This window comes from Tachyglossus aculeatus, chromosome 16 (assembly GCF_015852505.1).
Source record: "Tachyglossus aculeatus isolate mTacAcu1 chromosome 16, mTacAcu1.pri, whole genome shotgun sequence".
NCBI lineage: Eukaryota > Metazoa > Chordata > Mammalia > Monotremata > Tachyglossidae > Tachyglossus > Tachyglossus aculeatus.
In genome coordinates, this window is record NC_052081.1 from 47,788,323 (window position 1) to 47,808,207 (window position 19,885).

Sequence of the window (19,885 nt, forward strand, 5' to 3'; positions counted from 1 at the left end):
CGTGCATGCCATCACTGGCGGCCCCTCCAACGGCGCATTTCACCCTCCCCCGTCACAGCCTCCAGTGGCCATGGCTCTCTGAGCTGACACCCAGGGATGCATCCTGGCCCAGAGGGGAGGGGACCCGAGGAGGAGAGACCTCGGTAGAGGAGACGGGACTCTTGCAATAAAAACCCAGGCTCAGGCACTTGGCCGTGGTACATTTTGATGTCATTTCAGGGACGTCAGGGAGGGGAGGAAGGTGGGACTGAGGGGAGGAACTGAGAGAGGGGAGTGCTGAGGTGTTGGGTCCAGCCAGCCTCCCCACTCCCACCCCACGTGACCAAAACCTGGTTTGCCGGAGATGAAGGAGAAACCTGGGTGTCTCTGGCCCAATATGAGGGAGAAGTGGGGGAGTCCCTCGGGCGGCTCAGCTCTTCCCTGGGATCCAGAGAAGCAACATGGCTCAATGGAAAGAGCACGGGCTTGGGAATCAGAACTCGTGGGTTCAAATTCCGGTTCCGCCAAGTGTCAGCTGTGGGACCTTGGGCTTCTCTGTGTCTCAGTTCCCTCATCTGTAAAATGGGGATGAAGACTGTGAGCCCCCTGTGGGACAACCTGATCACCTTGTATCCTCCCCAGCACTTAGAACAGTGCTTGGCACATAGTAAGCACTTAACAAATACCATCATTATTCTTATTATCTGGTGCTGGGTGGAGCGGGGGAGGCGGTTGGAGCCGGAGGCGGGATCTAGGATCTAGACAGCAGCAGGAGACCTCCATCTGCCTGCTCTTTTGACGCCCACCATGAACGGCCAACCTCCTGATTACTGCCTGGCCCTCATCAGGCCTGCTGTCATGCCTGGGGAACCCGGTCCCCATGACCGGTGAGGCCCCGAGAGACCCCTCCTCCAGGCTTAGGTCCCTTTAATAATAATAATAATGATGGTATTTATTAAGCCCTTACTGTGTGCCAAGCACTGTTCTAAGCACTGGGGGGATATAAGGTGGTCAGGTTGTCCCTCGTGGGGCTCACAATCTTAATCTCCATTTTACAGATGAGGTAACTGAAGCGCAGAGAAGTGAAGTGACTTGTCCAAAGACACACAGCTGATAAGCGGCGGAGCTGGGATTAGAACCCATGACCTCTGACTCCCAAGCCGGGCTCAGTGAGCCACGTTGCTTTGAGGGGGGACATGGGGGTCACCGCCCTCCCTCCCCCCGACTCCCAGAGTCCCAGCCGCATGCTACCTTTCCGCTCCACTCTCCAGGCTTGGGCCCCTGAGACCCAACCAGTCTCGGAAATGGGTGGGGAGCATGGCGGTGGCGGGATAACCCCCTCTCCGGCCCCCACCCCCAGCCCGCCAGCCAGAATGCGGAGCTGCGAGGTCACAATGACCCAGCTGGGGCAGAATCGCTGTTCTGTCGGGCGGGAGGCCTCAGCACCAGAGCTGAGCGACGCAGCCATGAGCAACTGGAGGTCTTGGTGGCGTCACTGGACGGACAGCAGCAACATCCAGCCCTTGACCCTCACCCGGGTGTGCTGTCCACTCCGTCCCCGGCCGGCTCTACCCCTTGCAGGCCGCGATCGCCCTGGCCTGGCATCCGTGCCCACTTTCCACCCCTTTCAGTGTGTGGGGAGAGGGGAGTGAGGGGCAGGATACTATGGGGAAGGGGGGCAAGAGTGAGGGCTGGCTGAAACCTTTATGGGGATGGAGAGAGAGAATGAGAAACAACCGGTGGGCTGAGGGTTGGGGGGCTGGGCCTGATGGGGCATTGACAGGGAGACCAGATTAGGGGACTGGATGTGGAGGCTGAGTGTAGGAGGTAAACAGGGACACTGAGGTGTTGGGGGAGCAGACGGGGGGTTTGGGTGGTTTCGGCTGGGGATACAGGCAGAGCCAAGTCTCTTACAGCGTGCCATCATCATCGTCGATGGTATTTATTGAGTGCTTACTGTGCGCAGAGTACCGTATTGAGTGCTCGTACTAAGCTTGTCCCTTTCACCTCGCTGTTCGCCACCTTCCTGCAGTGGAAACACCAGTGGGAAAGGAAAAATGCTCAAGGAGAAAATGAAAACCAGGCTTTCATCAACCGGCATGACATTGTCTTCTCTCGAGTGAGGCCTTACTTGGAATGCCCCTGCCCCAAACAACCACCCGGGTACCATCCTCACCCACCTGGGCCACCTCCCCCAGCCCCAGGACCCACCCAGGCACCTTCCCCTCCCCGGACCATCCTGCCCCAAACAACCATGTGTCCCAGGCACTTCCTTGCCCAGAAATCCTTATCTTCCAGGCACTTCCATCAGTGCAATTATTACTATTATACCTGGGCACCCCTCCCCCCGGACCACCCCTTTCCTTCCATCCAACCAGGGAACAACCCCTGCCTCTCCTCCCCTCCAGCACACTTTTGTCTTCCTCCACCTCCTCTCTGCCCCTGTCGCCCCTGGGCACCAGGTAGACCAGGAATAGAAGTTGTCTGAGTGGTACAGCCCAACCCTTGTCCCAGTGTGAGCCACTCCCCCTGTACCGGGGTGGGGAGGATGCCCCCTCTCCCTGGCACAGATACCTGCTCCCCTGCCCGCAGGATGCCTGGGACATGCAGGAGTTCTTCGCCAAGATGTGCATCAGGCACCTGCTGCAGCACCCGGCCTTTCAGGCTCTCCTGGCAGTCCTGCTGGTCGCCAATGCCTTCACCATCGCCCTTCGCACAGATGTCTATCTCAGCCAGGTCACCCTGGTGACCCCCAGCCTGTCGTGCCCGCCCGCAGGCTGCCCTCCGCCTTTCGCCCCCTGCCTCCTTGCATCCAGATGCCCGTGGGGCAGCTCAGAGGATTCAGGGCAGAGGGCATTGTCTGCCGACTGGAAAGGCCGGGGATGGAGGGATTTGGGGCAGGGGCTCTGCATTCCCCCTCCCTCATTCCCTCCCGCTCTTCATCTGGAGCTCTCCCTCAGTCCCTCCCCTGGCCCAAGTCTTGGCTGGGAGAGGAGGGGACCGGGATGGGAGGTGGCGGGATGGGGTTTAGAGATGCAGCCGATGCCAGAAATAACCTCCATCTGGGGTCTTCTTGTCCCGCTCGGGAATTCTCCGGTCTCATTAGAGACCCCGGGTGAGCGAGGCGGGCTGGAGTCCGGACCGACGGGCCTGGAGGGCTGTGGTGGGGAGCAGGATGAGAACCCAAGGGTTCTTGCTCCTGGCTGCAATCTCCTGGGACCATCCAAAGACCTCTGCCAAGGCCCGACTGATTTTATACCCCTCTGCCAAAGGCTGGAGTGATTTTCTCCCTCCCGGTCCAAGGCCAAGATGATTTTATCCCTCCCTCCCCGAGGCTGGGGGTGATTTTTATCCCTCTCCGTCCTAGGTCGGAGTGATTTTTATCGTTCCCCATCCTCTCTTACAGAAATACCATGAAGTGTTCACCGCTTTGGATGACATTGTGCTGACCATCCTCTTCTGCGAGGTCTTGCTTGGCTGGTTCAACGGTTTCTGGATCTTTTGGAAGGTGAGGGGTCGGTTTGCCGGCCTTAACCCGGAATTGCTCCCATCTGGTTTGGCCCAGTTCCAGCGAAGCAGAAAGGCCTAGTAAAAAGAGCCCGGGCCCAGGTGTCGGGGGATCTGGATTCTAATCCCAATAATAATAGTGATAATTGCATTATTTGTCAAGCACTGAGCCCCGGGCTAGATATGACTGGGTCCCACATAGGGCTCATATTCTAAGTAGGAAGAACTGCAGGTATTCAGTCCCCATTTTGCAGATGAAGGAACTGAGAGAAGTGAAGTGACTTGCCCGAGGTCAGGCAGCAGGTACATGGTGGAGCCAGAATTAGAACCCAGATCTTTGGACGCCGAGGCCCGCGCTTTTTCCATGCTGCTTCTCTGCTTGCAGTGTGACGTTGGGCAGGTCCTATCACTTCTCTGGGCTTCAGTTTCCTCATCTGAAAAAATGGGGATTCAATACCTGTCCTCCCTCCTGTCTAGCCCATGTACCCTATTTGGGACAGGGAATGATGGTCTTGTAATCTACCCTAGCGCTTAATACAGTGCTTGGCACATAGTGCTTTACAGATACCAATGTTGATAGTATTATTACCCCCCTAACCCATTAATGCCTATTGAAAAAGTGGCTATGACAGATGTGATTTTCCCATAATCCAAGATTCTTTAAGAGCACAGCTCCCGTGTCCTAGGAGAACTGGTTTGTATATTTAATTATTCATCTATTCCATCCTGCCGTATCCTTCCTACCACCCATTTTTTCCTCGTTCCTCCCGCTCCCACTGTTTGTAAGTAATTTCCATCTATCCGCCTTTCCTGTTGGGAGACTCTGGGAGCTGCCTGAGGGCTGGGAATCGGGGCATCACGGCGTCTGTTCATTGTTGTATTATACTCTCCCAAGCACTTAGTTTAGTACTCTGCACACAGTAAGCATTCAATAAATATGATCGATTGATAGGGCACGGTCCTGGGAGACCGAAGGTCATAGGTTCTAATCCTGGCTCCGCCACTTGTCTTTTTGTGACTTTGGGCGAGTCATTTCACTTCTCTGTGCCTCAGTTCCTTCATCTGTAAAATGGGAGTAAGACTGCGGGCCTTATGTGAGTCAGGGTCTGTGTCTAACACAATTCGCTTGTATTCATTTATTCATTCAATCGTATTTATTGAGCACTTGTTTGCAGAGCACTGTACTAAGCACTTGGGAAGTACAAATCGGCAACATAATAATAACGATGGTATTTGTTAAGAGCTTTTTATGTGCCAAGCTCTGCTCCAAGCACTTGTATCTACCCCAGTGCTTAGAAAAATTCCTGGCACCTAGTAAGCGCTTAGCAAATACCACATTTATTACTATTATTATTATTATTGTTACTGCTGTAATCAGTCAATCAGTGGTATATATGGTGTGCTGACTGTGCTCAGAGCTCTGTATTAAGTGTTCAGGACACTTCAGGTGCTCAATGAACGCCTTGATTGGTTGATCTTCCTACTAGATCTTCCTAGAGTCGCAGCGTGGCTTAGTGGAAAGAGCCTGGGCTTTGGAGTCAGAGGTCATGGGTTCAAATCCTGGCTCCACCCATTGTCAGCTGGGTGACTTTGGGCAAGTGGCTTGACTCTCTGTGCCTCAGTTACCTCATCTTTAAAATGGGGATGAAGACTGTGAGCCCCCCCGTGGGACAACCTGATCACTTTGTAACCTCCCCAGCGCTTAGAACGGTGCTTTGCACATAGTAAGTGCTTAATAAATGCCATCATTATTATTATTATTACTTCTGACCCCTCGGCCTTTCTTCTCTCCCACCCCTCTCCCTCTCCCAGGATGGCTGGAATGTCCTGAACTTCATCATCGTCCTGAACCTCTCCCTGGCGCTCTTCTTTGAGTCGATGGCCAGTAAAGCTTTCCTCTATACCCTCAGGTAAGGGGCTAATTGCCAACACCCCCAGATTGTCTCCTCACGGCCCTAAGCTCCTCCCCCTCTAGGCTGTAAGCTCCCTGTGGGCAGGGAATCTGTAGAGAAGCAGATAGAGCCCGGGCCTGCGAGTCAGAAGGTCACGGGTTCTGATCCGAGCTCCGCTACTCAATCAATCAATCAATCAATCAATCATATTTATTGAGCGCTTACTGTGTGCAGAGCACTGTACTAAGCGCTTGGGAAGTCCAAGTTGGCAACATATAGAGACGGTCCCTACCCAACATTGGGCTCACAGTCTAGAATGGGGAGACAGAGAACAAAACAAAGCATATTAACAAAATAAAATAAATAGAATAGATACGTACCAGTAAAATCAATCAATAAATAGAGTAATAAATACGTACAAACATATATACATATATACAGGTGCTGTGGGGAAGGGAAGGAGGGGGAGGAAGCACACTCGTCTGCTGTGTGACTTTGGGCAGGTCACTTCACTTCTCTAAACTTCAGTTCCCCCATCTGTAAAATGGGGATTGAGACTTGTGAGCCCCACAGGGGGCAGGGACTGTGTCCCACCTGATTTGCTTGTATCTACCCCAGCACTTACTACAGCACATAGTAAATGCTCCATGGATGAGCATTATTATTATTATTACATTGTTTTATTGTACTTTCCCAAGAGCTTAGTACAGTGCTGGGTTCCCAGTAAGCGCTCAATAAATACGTCCCCTTCAGGCCTGCTGCCCTGCTCCTCCACCCTTCCTGGCTGATTCCAAAGACTTGTGAGCCCCACGTGGGGCAGCGACTGTGTCCCACCTGATTTGCTTGTATCTACCCCAGCGCTTACTACAGCATATAGTAAATGCTCCATGGATGAGCATTATTATTATTATTATTATTGTTATTATTATTATTACATTGTTTTGTTGTACTCTCCCAAGAGCTTAGTACAGTGCTGGGTACCCAGTAAGCGCTCAATAAATATATCTGCTCCTCCACCCTTCCTGGCTGACTCCAATGTCCCCGAGCCCCACTTGGAGTAATCCCAACTCCGCTGCTGCCCTGTGGGACCTAGGAGGTGGAAGAGGGAGGCCAGAAGGGCCTGGAAGCCTTAGAGGTGGAGTCCGAGGTGCAGAGCCCAGAACTAGGGTGATCCCAGCCCCACCACTCGTCTGCTGAGTGGCCTTGGGCAAGTCACTTTGCTTCTCTGAGAAACAGCATGGCCTGGGAGTCAGAAGGTCATGGGTTCTAATCCCGGCTCTGCCACTTGTCTGCTGTGTGACCTTGGGCAAGTCACCTCACTTCTCTGGGCCTCAGTTACCTCATCTAGAAAATGGGGATTGAGATGGAGCCTCACGTGGGACAGGGACTGTGTCCAACCCGATTTGCTTGTATCCACCCCAGCACTAAATACAGTGCCTGGCACATAGCACTTAACAAATACTGCAATTATTATTATTATTCTCTGTGCCTGTTATCTCATCTGTAAAACGGGGATTAAGGGTTTGAGCTCCACATGAGACAGGGACTGTGTCCAACCTGATTGGTTTGTATCCACCCCAGAACTTAGTACAGTGCCTGGCACATAGTAAGTGCTTAACACATACTACAATTATTATTATCATTATTATTATTATTATTGCTATTATTATTCTCTGTGCCTCAGTTATCTGTAAAACAGGGATTAAGACTGTGAGCTCCACATGAGACGGGGACTGTGTCCAACCCGATTTGTTTGTATCCACCCCAGCACTTAGTACAGTCTCTGGCACATAGCGCTTAACAAATACCATAATTATTATTATTATCATTGTTATAAATTAAACCTCGAGCCCGACTCCTTGGAGTTGCACCCATTTTATAGCTGGGAAGGCTGAGGTTTGGAGAGAGAGCGGTCCGGCCCGTCTGGGGGCCCCGGTGGCTCAATCTGACGCTCCCCGGGGTTGGGGGGTGGTGGGGCAGAGGCAGAGAAGGCTGGCCGCTCTGTCTTGGGGGCGGGGACGCAGGGTGAGGGGGCACAGCTCCGGGGGGAGTCCTGAGCTGCGTGCCCCCGCCAGGTTGTTGCGCCTGGTGCAGGTCTGCATGGCGGTGGAGCCACTGGCCCGGATCGTCCGCGTCATCGTGTTGTCGGTGCCCGACATGGTCAACATTATGATGCTCATCTTCTTCTTCATGCTGGTCAGTCCCGTCCGCTCCCACCCCGACCCGGCCGTCCCGGGCACCCCGCACCGGGGCATCCAGTCCACCGGGCCTCCTTTCCACTCCTGGACGGTGGTCCCAGGCGTGTGCCCGTGCCACACTGTGGGCTGCTGGGCTTAGTCCCAGAAGTGGGGGAACCACTTTATCTAGTAGATAAAGCCCAGGCCCGGCAGACAGGAAATCCGGGGTCCTAATCCCGGCTCCGCCACCTGTCTGCTGTGTGACCTTGAGCAAGTCACTTCACTTCTCTGGCCTCAGTTCCCTCATCTGGAAAATGGGGATTGAGACTGTGAGCCCCACGTGGGACAGGGACTGCGTCCATCCCGATCTACTTATATCCACCCCAGCTCTTAGTACAGGGCCTGGCACAGAGTGAGCGTTTATCTAATACCACAATTATTATTTATTACTAACCCCGTGCAATCGGTGCCCCTGTAGGTTGGGGGGAGCATCCCCTCCCACCTCCCCATTGGGCTTTCCCCAGGCCTGTGCTCAGGGGAGCTCTGGAACCCTCTCCTTGCCCGTCCAGGCAGGGTAGACGGCGGGGCCGGGCCGCCCGACTCCGAGCCAGACTCTGGGATCTGTTCCCACGGCTCCGTGAGGGAGGGCCGGGAACAGGCCCAGCTTAGTGCTTGTCGGCGCCTGCGCTGAGGAAGCCAGTGGCCCCATCCCTCATTTCCATGTCATTTTCATGTCACCCATTCACCATATTTACCGCCGCAATGATTAATAAGAAGAAGAATCGTTGTATTTGCTAAATGCTTACTCTGTTGCCTGTTATAAGCAATATCATCAGGCTGGACACAGTCCCTGTCCCACATGGGACTCACGATCTTCAACCCCATTTTACAGATGAGGTAACAGGCACAGAGCAGTTAAAATGACTTGCCCAAGGTCACACAGCAGACAAGTGGTGAGCCCAGGACCTTCTGATCCCCTAGGTCACGCTGCTTCCCTCCCTGCACACCGCCCTGGCTGCTCCCCTGCAGCCCCGCCTCGCTCTGTCTCTCCACAGGTTTTCTCTGTGTTTGGCGTCACCCTGTTCAGCAACTACATGCCCAAACACTTCCAGAACATCCAGGTGGCCCTCTACACGCTCTTCATCTGCATCACGCAGGATGGCTGGGTGGACATATATAACGAATTCCTGTGCGTGCCCCAGGGCAGTGGAGGTGGGAGGGGATTGGGGGGTGGGCCATCCTGGGCCTCCTGCCTTCCGGGATCTGGAAACTGGGGTCGGCGCACTGTGTTGGGGCACGGGGACCCAGGAGTGGCATCGGGACCACCACGGGCTGAGGCCGGGATCTAACCCGGGAGACCAAGGGTAGCCCTTGGCCCCAAGCCCGACCGATTTCAATTGGATTCTGTGCAACTGAAAGGGAAGGTGGATCTTAACGTTTCTTTTTGGCCCGAAGCCTTCCTTTTTTTTCCCTTCTGCCTCATTTCCACCCATATAATAATAATGATAATAATTGTGGTGCTTTAGTATTATTCTTATTATTTGTTAAGCACTTACTCCGTGCCAGGCACTGTTCTAAGCGCTGGGGTGGATACAAGCAAAACGGGTCGGACACAGTCCCTGTCCCATGTGGGGCTCACGCTCTTAATCCCCATTTTCCAGATGAGGGAACTGGGGCCTGAAGTGACTTGCAGGCACGTTGAGGAGCCAGGACTAGAACCCAGACCCTTCTGCCCCCAGGCCCGTGCTCTCTCCACTAGACGATGCCATTCAGGGTTCACTTGAGTGTGATACCCAATTCCTTTTCACCGCCTTCCTGTTTATTGAATTCTCTGTCCGTTTTTTCTTCCGCTACCCCGCCTCGCCTTGGCCCCGTGGCTCGATTTCTTTTTTTCTTTCCCCTTCCGCCCGCTGCCCGATTTTGATCTTCAAAACACCGCCTGACGCGGGGCGTGACCTCCCTGTCCGAGTCCGCCGCGCGTGCCTCGCTCGGGTGCTACCGTCGTCCCGAAGGAGGGGTCCCCGGGGCTGGGAGAGCCCTGTCTCGGGTGTTGACGGAGCCCACCCTCCCCAGGATGGAGCAGGGCCAGTACAGCCTGCAGGTCGGGAGCGCTCTCTACTTTTCCATCTTCATCACCATCGGCGCCTTCATCGGCACAAACCTTCTGGTGGTCGTGGTGACCACCAACCTGGAGCAGATGATGAAGATGCAGGAGACGTTACTGTTGCAGAAGCAGCAGCAAGAGCAGTTTGCCGACATGGAGGTAAGCCGGAGAAGCAGCGCGGCCTAACGGATGGAGACCAGGCCTGGGAGTCGGAATAATAATAATAATAATAATATTAATAATGGTGGTATTTGTAAAGCACCTACTATGTGCTAAGCACTGGGGGGATACAAGGTGATCAGGTGGTCCCACGTGGGGCTCACAGTCTTCATCCCCATTTTACTGATGAGGGAACAGAGGCCCAGAGAATTGAAGTGACTTGCCCAAAGTCACCCAGCTGACAATGGGTGGAGCTGGGATTTGAACCCATGACCTCTGATTCCAAAGCCCAGGCTCTTTCCGTTGAGCCACGCTGCAGAAGGACCTGGCTTCTAATCCGGCTCCGTCTCTGGTCTCCTGTGGGAGCTTGGGCGAGTCACTTTGCTTCTCTGGGCCTCAGTTATCTCATCTGTAAAATGGGCATTAACCGTAAGCCCTATTAGGAATATGGAACGTGGCAGACCTGCTTAGCTTGTATTTACTCCAGTATTTGTACAGTGCCTATACACAACACGACAATATTCATTCATTCAAACGTATCTATTGAGCACTTACTATGTGCAGAGCACTGGACTAAGCGCTTGGGAAGTACAAATTGGCCACATACAGAGATGGTCCCTAACCCAAAATGGGCTCACAGTCTAGAAGGGGGAGACAGACAAAACCAAACCGAAACAAAAATCATTATTATTATTATTATCCCACCTAGTTGTGGCAGGAAGAGCAGATATCTTCTCCCCATTTGATAGATGAGGAAGCGGAGGCCGAAAGAACACGGCCTAGTGGCCAGAGTCCGGGCCTGGAAGTTAAAAGGACCTGGGTTCTAATCAAGGCTCCGCCACTTGCCTGCTGTGTGAGCCTGGGCAAACCACACGGTGCCCTCTCCTGTCCTGGTCCAGGTGTTTCCTGAGCACTTAATGTGTGCAGAGCACTGTACAGAGCACTTGGGAGAAGACAATATAAAGAGAATGGGGCCGGGCCCCCCCAGGCCTCACCACCCCCGCCACCCCCGCAGTTCGGCGCGGACGACGACGGGTCCCCGGAGCTGCAGCTGGTCCACTGCAAGGACGTCCAGGAGGAGTCTGCCCAGTTGCCCACCAAGATGCCCCTGGGGACCAGGCCCCTGAGGAACCTGAACGACAACACGGTTGATGACTTCTGCCTGGTGCTGGAGGCCATCCAGGAGAACCTCTACCACTACAGGCAGATCCGGGATGAGCTGAACAAGTAGGACCCCGTCCGCCGTCCATCCTTCCGTCCCCCCGTCCGGGGCCGGACCCTGCTGAGGGGAGGGGAAAAGCTGCCGGCCGAGGGCGGAAACCCCCACCCATTAAGAGAAGCAGCGTGGCTCGGTGGAAAGAGCACGGACTTTGGAGTCAGAGGTCATGGGTTTGAATCCCGGCTCCGCCACGTGTCTGCTGTGTGACCTGGGGCAAGTCACTTAACTTCTCTGAGCCTCAGTTCCCTCATCTGTAAGACTGTGAACCCCACGTGGGACAACTTGATCACCTTGTATCCCCCCCAGCGCTTAGAACGGCGCTTTGCACATAGTAAGCGCTTAACAAATGCCATCAGTAGTATTAATCCGTATTTACTGAGTGCTTTCCTGGACTAAGTGCCTGGGAGCTTGTTGTGGACAGGGTCGGGTCTACCTACTCTGTATTGCCCTCCCTCAAGCACTTAGTACAGTGCTCTACGTACAGTAAGCGCTCAATAAATGCCACTGATAACGTCAGAGATAATGGACAGGATCCCATTGTCCATGGTCAGTCAGTCATATTTCTTGAGTGCTCACTGTGTAGAGAGCACTGTACTAAGGGCTTGGGAGAGTAAGAGAACAGTAAACAGACACATTCCCTGCCCACAACAAGTTTACGGTCTAAAAGAGCTTACAGTCTAGCAGACCCTGGAGTCAGGGATGGCCCAGGATGGCCCCTGCCAGGGAGGGAAATAATAATAATAATAATAATAATAATAGCATTTATTAAGTACTTACTATGTGCAAAGCACTGTTCTAAGAGCTGGGGAGGTTACAAGGTGATCAGGTTGTCCCACGTGGGCCTCACAGTCTTCATCCCCATTTTACAGAGGAGGTAACTGAGGCCCAGAGAAGTGAAGTGACTTGCCCAAAGTCACACAGCTGACAATTGGCGGAGCTGGGACTTGAACCCATGACCTCTGACTCCAAAGCCCGGGCTCTTTCCACTGAGCCACTCTGCTTCTCTTCTAACTTTTGGAAATAACTTTTGGCTAGGAGGATTGATTGATTGGTTCATTCACTCATTCAATTGTATTTATTGAGCGCTTACTGTGTGCAGAGCACTGTCCTAAGCGCTTGGAAAGTACAATTCAGCAATAAAGAGAGACAATCCCTGCCCACAACGGGCTTACAGTCTAGATGCGGGGAGACAGACATCAAGTTCTCGCCCCCTTGGCTGGCAGGATCGATCGGTTCTGGAGGCTGGGGTGGTCTGGGGCAGGACCCGCGACTGGGAGACTTCCCAAGCGCTTAGTCCAGTGCTCTACACACAGTAAGCACTCAATAAATGCGATTGAATGAATGAGACGCTGCAGGCGGGACCCGACGGGGAGAGTATGCCCTCCTCTTGTAGCGTCCTCTTCCAAGCGCTTAGTGCGGCGCTCTGCACACCGTAAGCGCTCAATAAATCCCATCGATCGCTGGAGGGGAGGGAAGGAGAGGTAGCCACCGGCCCTGCTCTCTCTCCCGCCTTCCTGAAGGATTGTGGAGGAAGTGCGCTCCATCCGCTTCAACCAGGAGCAGGAAGAGGAGGTAATGCATCGGCAGCCAGTCACCCTGCGGCCCTCGGGCAGCACCAGCTCCATAAACATCTCCGGGGACACCAGGATGGACCTCATCTCTGCCCTCATAAATTTGGACCGGGTACGTCGGCCTTGCCCCCCACCACACCCTTCCCCCCGTCCACCCACCTCCTTCGCCCCCGAAGCCAGGAGTGAGTCTGTGTTCGGCCCCATGCCCGGCCAGCTTGGGCTGGTCCCATGTCATCAGAGAGAGAGACGCCACCCCTTATTCGGGGGAGAGGGTCTCTAAGAGGAAATTATCCAGTACGATGCTTGTTGGCAGGGGGTTGGATGAACTGGCCTCTTGAGCCACCAGAAGTGTTTTTTTATGGTATTTGTTAAGCCCTTACTATGTGCCAGGCACTGTACTAAGCGCTGGGGTAGATATGATCTAATTAGGTTGGACGCAGTCCCTGTCCCACACGGGGGGCACAGTCTTAGTCCCCATTTTACAGGTGAGCTAACGGAGGCACAAAGAAATGAAGTGATTTGCCCCAGGTCATCCAGCAGACAAGTAGCATTAGAACCCAGTTCCCTCTGACTCCGAGGGCCGTGCTGTATCCATTAGGCCCCGCTGCTTGATGCTATGCCTGCGGGGCAGTCTTGGTAAAGGGTGCGTTGGCCAACACTCATGTCATCTCTGGGGGAGGTAGGGCCACCCAGTTGTCGCTCACAACTCAGGCGTGATTGCCCTGTGGACTTCTGGGATTCCCTGGTGCTGCTGCTCACGAGACATACACATCAAATGTATTTATGAATTGAATGAATAGCTTTAATTCTATTTCTTTTGATGACTTGACACCTGTCCATATGTTTTGTTATGTTGTCTGTCTCCCCCTTCTAGACTGTGAGCCCATTGTTGGGTAGGGACCGTCTCTATATGTTGCCAACCTGTACTTCTCAAGTGCTTAGTACAGTGCTCTGCACACACTAAGTGCTCAATAAATATGATTGAATAAATGAATGAATCAAACCATACTGGGCAAGGAGGGGGAAGACAGGGCACCGACCACACTGGCCCAAAGCCGACCCTCCGTGCTGTGGGCCGGCTCCATCCAGCCAGGGGGGAAAAGGAAGGGTAGCATTTCCACCAAGCCTGGACAGGAGACCATTTTTTAAAAAGAAAAATTGGTGTTAAGTGCTTACTATGTGCCAGGCACTGTGCTAAGCACTGGAGTGGATACAGCTAATCTGGTAAAACAGTCCTTGTCCCCATGGGGCTCACGGTCTTAATCCCCATTTTACAGGTGAAATAACTGAGGCATAGAGAAGCAAAGTGACTTGCCCAAGTTCACACAGCCGATAAATGGCAGAGCGGGGATTAAAACTCAGGTCCTTCTGATTCCCAGACCTGTGTTCTGTCCATCCAGCGCTTAGAACAGTGCTTTCCACATAGTAAGTGTTTAACAAATACCATCATTATTAGTATTAGACAGCACTGCTCCTCACTTGGTGTGAGCCCAGAGACCCAGATCCTGCTTTCGGCTGTGCCGCGTGACTTTGGCCAAGCCCCTTGACTTCCCTGGCCCTCAGTTTCCTCACCTGCAAAATAGGGGTGATAACCTTTCTTCCTCCCTTTTAAACGGTGAGCCACGGGTGGAATGGGGAAAGAGACAGGTACAGTGTCCAATCTGATAACCTTTTATCTACCCCAAGTTTTAACGTGGCTCTTGGCCCATAGTAAGTGCTTAATACCAACATTGAGAGAAGTGAGAGAGATGCAGGTTAGACCCCACCGTGATGGTGTGCTGGTGTGGGGGGTGGCGAGTAGGGGACAGAGGCAACCGCAGGTGGGACATTAGATGAGATCAATCAATTTTATAGGGGTAATTGTTAAGCATTTCCTATGTGCCTAGCAGTGTTCTAAGTGCTGGGATAGAAACAAAATAATCAGGTCCTACACGGGGCTCACATTCTAAGTAGGGGGGACCACATGTATTGAATCCCCATTTTACAGACTTGGGAACCGAGTCACAGAAAAGCGAAGTGACTTGTCCAATGTCATATATATGTATATATGTTTGTACATATTTATTACTCTATTTATTTATTTATTTATTTATTTTACCTGTACATATCTATTCTATTTTATTTTGTTAGTATGTTTGGTTTTGTTCTCTGTCTCCCCCTTTTAGACTCTGAGCCCACTGTTGGGTAGGGACTGTCTCTATATGTTGCCAACTTGTACTTCCCAAGCGCTTAGTACAGTGCTCTGCACACAGTACGCACTCAATAAATACGATTGATTGATTGATTGATACATCAGATAAATGGCGAAGCCAGGATTAGAGCCTCGGTCCTCTGGTTTCCAGGCTTGTGCTCTTTCCACTAGGCCACACTGCTTCTCTAAGGGTATTTATCGAGCGCTTACCATGAGCAGAGCACTGTACTAAGCACTCGGGAAAATACAGTTCAACAGAGTTGACTGCCAGAAGATTCCCCCAGACCTCACTCCCTCCTCGCTTCCCTCCCCAGGAATCTTCCTCCACCTTCCCTTTTAAGGGAGCAACCCTGCCTCAGAAGCAGAGCTGATGGAAACGGAAAAGCCCCAGGCTCGTCTAGTGGCTCACTGGCCGCCTTCCCCTCCCTCCGTGATGCGGGATGCCCCCCAGCCACCAGGCACGGTCTGCCACGTGAGCCGGTCCCGTCCGCCCCCGTCCCGGGATGCCTTCTCCCCGCGTGCAGTCGGCTGCTCCTCGAGGCCGTTGGCCGGGAATTCTGCCCTCATGGAGAGTGCCAGTGTGGTGAGGGCGGGAGAAGGAGCTGGGTCCAGAGGGGCCAGAGCCAGGGCCCGTGGGAACCAAGAAGAGGGTCCAGCCCGGTGGTGGGCCCCGCCGGTGGCAGTGGCTCCTCGGCGAGGCATCGGATGCCTGCTGAGAAGGTGGGCCCTCAGGAGGGCTAGGAGCAGAGCCCTGGGAGGTGCAGGGGTCACTGGGGACAGGAGGTTGGTCCTGCCAGGCTCGTGTGTTGGAAGAATAAAGTTTCTGAGACCTGGTGCTCCCCAGTACTGCCCAGACTCTCTCTTCATTACCGCAGCATGGCTCAATGGAACGAGCCCGGGCTTCGGAGTCAGTCATGGGTTCAAATCCCAGCTCTGCCAATTGTCCACTATGTGACTTTGGGCAAGTCACTTAACTTCTCTGTGCCTCGGTTACCTCATCTGTTAAATGGGGATGAAGACTGTGAGCCCCAACATGGGACAACCTGATCACCTTGTATCCCCCCCAGAGCTTAGAACAGTTCTTGGCACATAGTAAGCGCTTAACAAAACCCATCATTATTATTATTAATACTGGGCCACTGGGCCTGTCTTGAGGCTTGAAGAAGAGAGCTGTCCTTCTGCGAGGGTACAGAGGGACGGGAGGGGGTGGGCTGGCTTTAGCGATGGTTGCAATGCAGGGCTTGGGGTGGGACGTAAGCGGTTAATAGAATGATGGTGGAGGTCTGAGGAGGAGGACAGATTGTAAAGCACAGGGGTGCAGCTGGAAGCAGATCCCCTCGCTGAGCCACAACCACAGAGAGAAGCATCAGATAAGGAAAACCCCCCTCCCTCCACCACCCTCAGGGTAGCTCAAAGTTACCTAGGAGACAGAAAACATTACCTGGGGTCAGGGTGGGGTTCTAAGTCAACTCCCCACACTTCCAGCCCGGGCTTCTATTCACCCCAAAATCCAATAAAGTCCTCGAGCCCGATTGTGTGAGATTGGTGTTTTGGTGCCAACGCCAGGATCGCCGCCTGGCCGGGGACCGCTTTCCCTCCCCCAGATCCCTTCCTTAGGGGTTTTGGGCATCTTACTGCTGCCCCGGCTGCTGATGTCCCCAGGCTCTGTGAGGTTGCTTGAGGCTCCCAAGGGACCCCGATGGGCACAGATTAGCCACCTTGACTGTCCCTTCTCACAGCCGGAGTCACTGCAGTTGGTCCCAACCCTTGATGTGGCCCTACCACGGTCTACCTCCGGCCCCGCCGTGCCCCCATCCCTGAGGAACCACTCACTGGCAGGTCCGGCCTTCTCGTGGAGGAGGGGTCAGGTCATTAAGGGCCCCAGGAGAGGCAGATGGCACATCAGTCCACCAACCGAAGTAGCCAAAGGAGCATTTCTGAATGTTAAGAAACATTCTTCCCACCACACCAGGTTGTCTGATAAAAGGCCCTCAATCAGTTCCCCGCCTCCTATCTCATTTACCTTGCTGATCTCTTGCAACCCAATCTGCACACTTCACTCCTGGAATGCCAACCTACTCACTGTACCCCCATCTCGTTTCTCTCATTCATTCATTTGGTCGTATTTATTGAGTGCTTACTGTGTGCAGAGCACTGTACTGAGCACTGTACTCTCGCCACTGACCCCTTGCCCAATAGGTCCCTCTGGTCTGGACCTCCGACCCTCTTCTAATCAGACCAGATATTGCTCTCCTCAAATTCAAAGCCTTGCTAAACTCGCAATTCCTCCAAGAGAACTTTCCCATCTAGATCTTTATTCCCCCATTCCTTTTCCCTTCTGCATCGCCTGTGCATGTGGATCTAATAATAATAATAATAATAATGATGGCATTTATTAAGTGCTTACTATGTGCAAAGCACTGTTCTAAGCCCTGGGGAGGTTACAAGGTGGTGAGGTTGTCCCACGGTGGGCTCACAGTCTTCATCTCCATTTTACAGATGAGGTAACTGAGTCACAGAGAAGTTAAGTGACTTGCCCAAAGTCACATAGCTGACAGTTGGTGGAGCCAGGATTTGAACCCTTGACCTATGACTCCAAAGCCTGTGCTCTTTTCACTGAGCCAAGCTGCTTAAAGGATCTGTATCCTTTAAGCATTTGATGTTCACCTGACCCCTAGTCCCACAGCACCTCTCTTCATGTACGTAATTTATTTTTAGGTCTTTCTCCCCATCTACATGATAAACTCCTGGTGGGCGGGGAACTGGTCTACCAATCCTGTTGTGTCGTAGTCTTCTGAGTGTTTAGTACGTGCTCTGCACCCAGTAAGTGTTCAATAAGTGACACTGATCAATCAGTTGATTGCTTGATGTGTTATGCTGCCCAGTCTTCACCTCAGCTTGACTGCCCAGTACCAACAGGACCTTGCCTTTTTGGTAACGTTAACCAGATTTATTACAGCTAAGTAACCAGGGGAAAGACTATCAGTCAATCATTGGTATCTACTGAGCACCTACTGAGCTCTATAGTGGGCATTTGGGAGAGTACAATTCAGTGGAGTTCCTAGACGTGATCGCTGCCCCCGGGGACCTTACAAACTCCAAGCTAGCTTACAAACTAGTTTCCTAAAGGCTTAATACTTTGGATCGATAGATAAGTCAAAGTTCCTCGCTCAGTAAGTGCTCATTAAATACAATTGATTGATTGGGAACCATACATCCCAGAACTCATCTCTGATTTCTTTTAAAGCCTTCCACCTACTGAGCTCTATAGTGGGCATTTGGGAGAGTACAATTCAGTGGAGTTCCTAGACGTGATTGCTGCCCCCGGGGACCTTACAAACTCCAAGCTAGCTTACAAACTAGTTTCCTAAAGGCTTAATACTTTGGATCGATAGATAAGTCAAAGTTCCTCGCTCAGTAAGTGCTCATTAAATACAATTGATTGATTGGGAACCAGACATCCCAGAACTCATCTCTGATTTCTTTTAAAGCCTTCCACGAGGAATGGACAGAGCTCTAGGAATCCGAGTGGAAAATACCCCTCAGTAAATGAGTAGAATTTATCACGCCCCATTACCGTGTGCAGAGCTCCTCATTAAGTGTTTTGGAGAGTCAGTAGGCCCCATCCCTGTCTCCAGAGCTTGCGCCGTCCATCGGCATTGACAGACAAAGAAATAATTCCCGGAAAGGAGGAAGATGTGATTAAGTATAAGAGTCGCTGCCTAGGTAGGAGAGGGTGTGAATAATTACGTTCAGAAGTCCTAGGGGGTGCTGTATGTCCACAAATATGTACGTGGTGCAGCAGTGTGGAAGTTGGGGCTGGGAAAAGTGAAATTAACCTGTTTTTTCAGTACTCATTCCCCCAGTCATAGGAGAGAACTCTACATTTCTTGTTGAGGAGGGAGAAGCTCATATTTGGACTATTCCAGCCCCTTGTATTTGGACAGTACGGCCTTGTCTTGTCCACCGTAGTCTCCCTGTCACTGACTTGGGGGTCGGGGGGGTCTCCTGGTCCAACAAGTGTTGCCTCCGAAGGGAGTGAGGCAGGAGGTCGGGGGGCGGGGGGGTCATTCGTTCATTCATTCATTCAGTGGTATTTATTGAGCGCTTACTGTGTGAAGAGCACTGGACAAAGCACTTGGGAAGTACAAGTCGGCAACAACTAGAGACGGTCCCTACCCAACAGCGGGTTCACAGTCTAGAATGAGGGAGACAGACAACAAAACGAGACAGGTGGACAGAGGGTCCCCAGAGGCTCTCTGATTGCTGCCCTCGAGACAGGCTGCCCATCAGGCAGAAGGGGCTCGTGGCCCCTGGGGGGACTACAGGCCGTCCCCGTCACTCTCCCCAAGGATGGGCAGCCCAGGGGACGTGAGTAGGTGAGGGCAGGTGAGACGGGGTTGCTGCTGGGAGATCTCAGTTCTGTCCATCGGCCAGTGGTTCCCGTACTGTGACCACAGCCCCACCGCTCCCGTGTCCACCGTGCCAGTCCTAAGAAGACTCACCCATTTTGGGCATGACCCAGCTCCAGGGAATCCTGCAGGCTCCGTTGCCCTTGCTGCTGCCGCTGCTGCTGCTGCTCGTCAGGGCCCGGGAGCCCCTGGATAGCTCAGGTGAGCACCCCAGATCGGCCCCAGGGCCAGTTTGCTACTCTGATGGGTCGCCTTCCTCTGACCAGAGAGAATAGAGAGCAGAGATCCTCTGAGAGGAAGGGTGGGTTTGGAAAGGGATCTCTCCGGTGCTGGGGTCTGTCAGTCTGTCTGCTTTTCTGCCCATTTGTCTCCCTGACTGGTTATCCATCCGCCTGCCTGTCAACCAGTCCATTGCCCGGCTTGACATCTCCCCTCCTGTTCTTCTAGGGCCCTTGGGCAGGGAGCAGAGAGGGGGAGAGGACTGAAGGGCCCGTCCTGTGGTCTCTCTCCCCCACCACCCCAACTGCAGAGTTGGGTGTGAAGTTAGGGGAAGGTGAGGGAAGGGAGGGAACTGGAGCCCGGGGTGGAGTGGGACACCCTGATTCTCGAGGTCCGGCTCTGTTACCGTGAACTGCCCAGAACCACCAAGGTGTGGAGGGGATGAAGGGGGTCTG

General features: G+C 53.0%; 1 protein-coding gene across 1 annotated transcript; it reads left to right on the top strand.

The window, feature by feature from the left end:
- Nucleotides 1–1,175: 1,175 nt before the first annotated feature.
- Nucleotides 1,176–15,570, top strand: CATSPER4 (cation channel sperm associated 4). The gene is made up of 11 exons (XM_038758648.1): nucleotides 1,176–1,517; nucleotides 1,946–2,098; nucleotides 2,572–2,715; nucleotides 3,386–3,487; nucleotides 5,299–5,396; nucleotides 7,454–7,574; nucleotides 8,611–8,744; nucleotides 9,629–9,818; nucleotides 10,834–11,045; nucleotides 12,558–12,720; nucleotides 15,114–15,570. The coding sequence occupies exons 1-11, from the start codon at nucleotides 1,176–1,178 to the stop codon at nucleotides 15,168–15,170; spliced, it is 1,716 nt and encodes a 571-aa protein (XP_038614576.1). The 3' UTR covers nucleotides 15,171–15,570.
- The last annotated feature ends 4,315 nt before the right edge of the window (nucleotides 15,571–19,885 follow it).

Coding starts and splice junctions, on each gene's coding strand:
- CATSPER4 (XM_038758648.1), top strand. CDS start 1,176: ATGGGGGTCACCGCCCTCCCTCCCCCCGACTCCCAGAGTCCCAGCCGC. Junction 2,716..3,385: donor CAGATGTCTATCTCAGCCAG/GTCACCCTGGTG, acceptor CCTCTCTTACAG/AAATACCATGAAGTGTTCAC. Junction 5,397..7,453: donor GCTTTCCTCTATACCCTCAG/GTAAGGGGCTAA, acceptor TGCCCCCGCCAG/GTTGTTGCGCCTGGTGCAGG.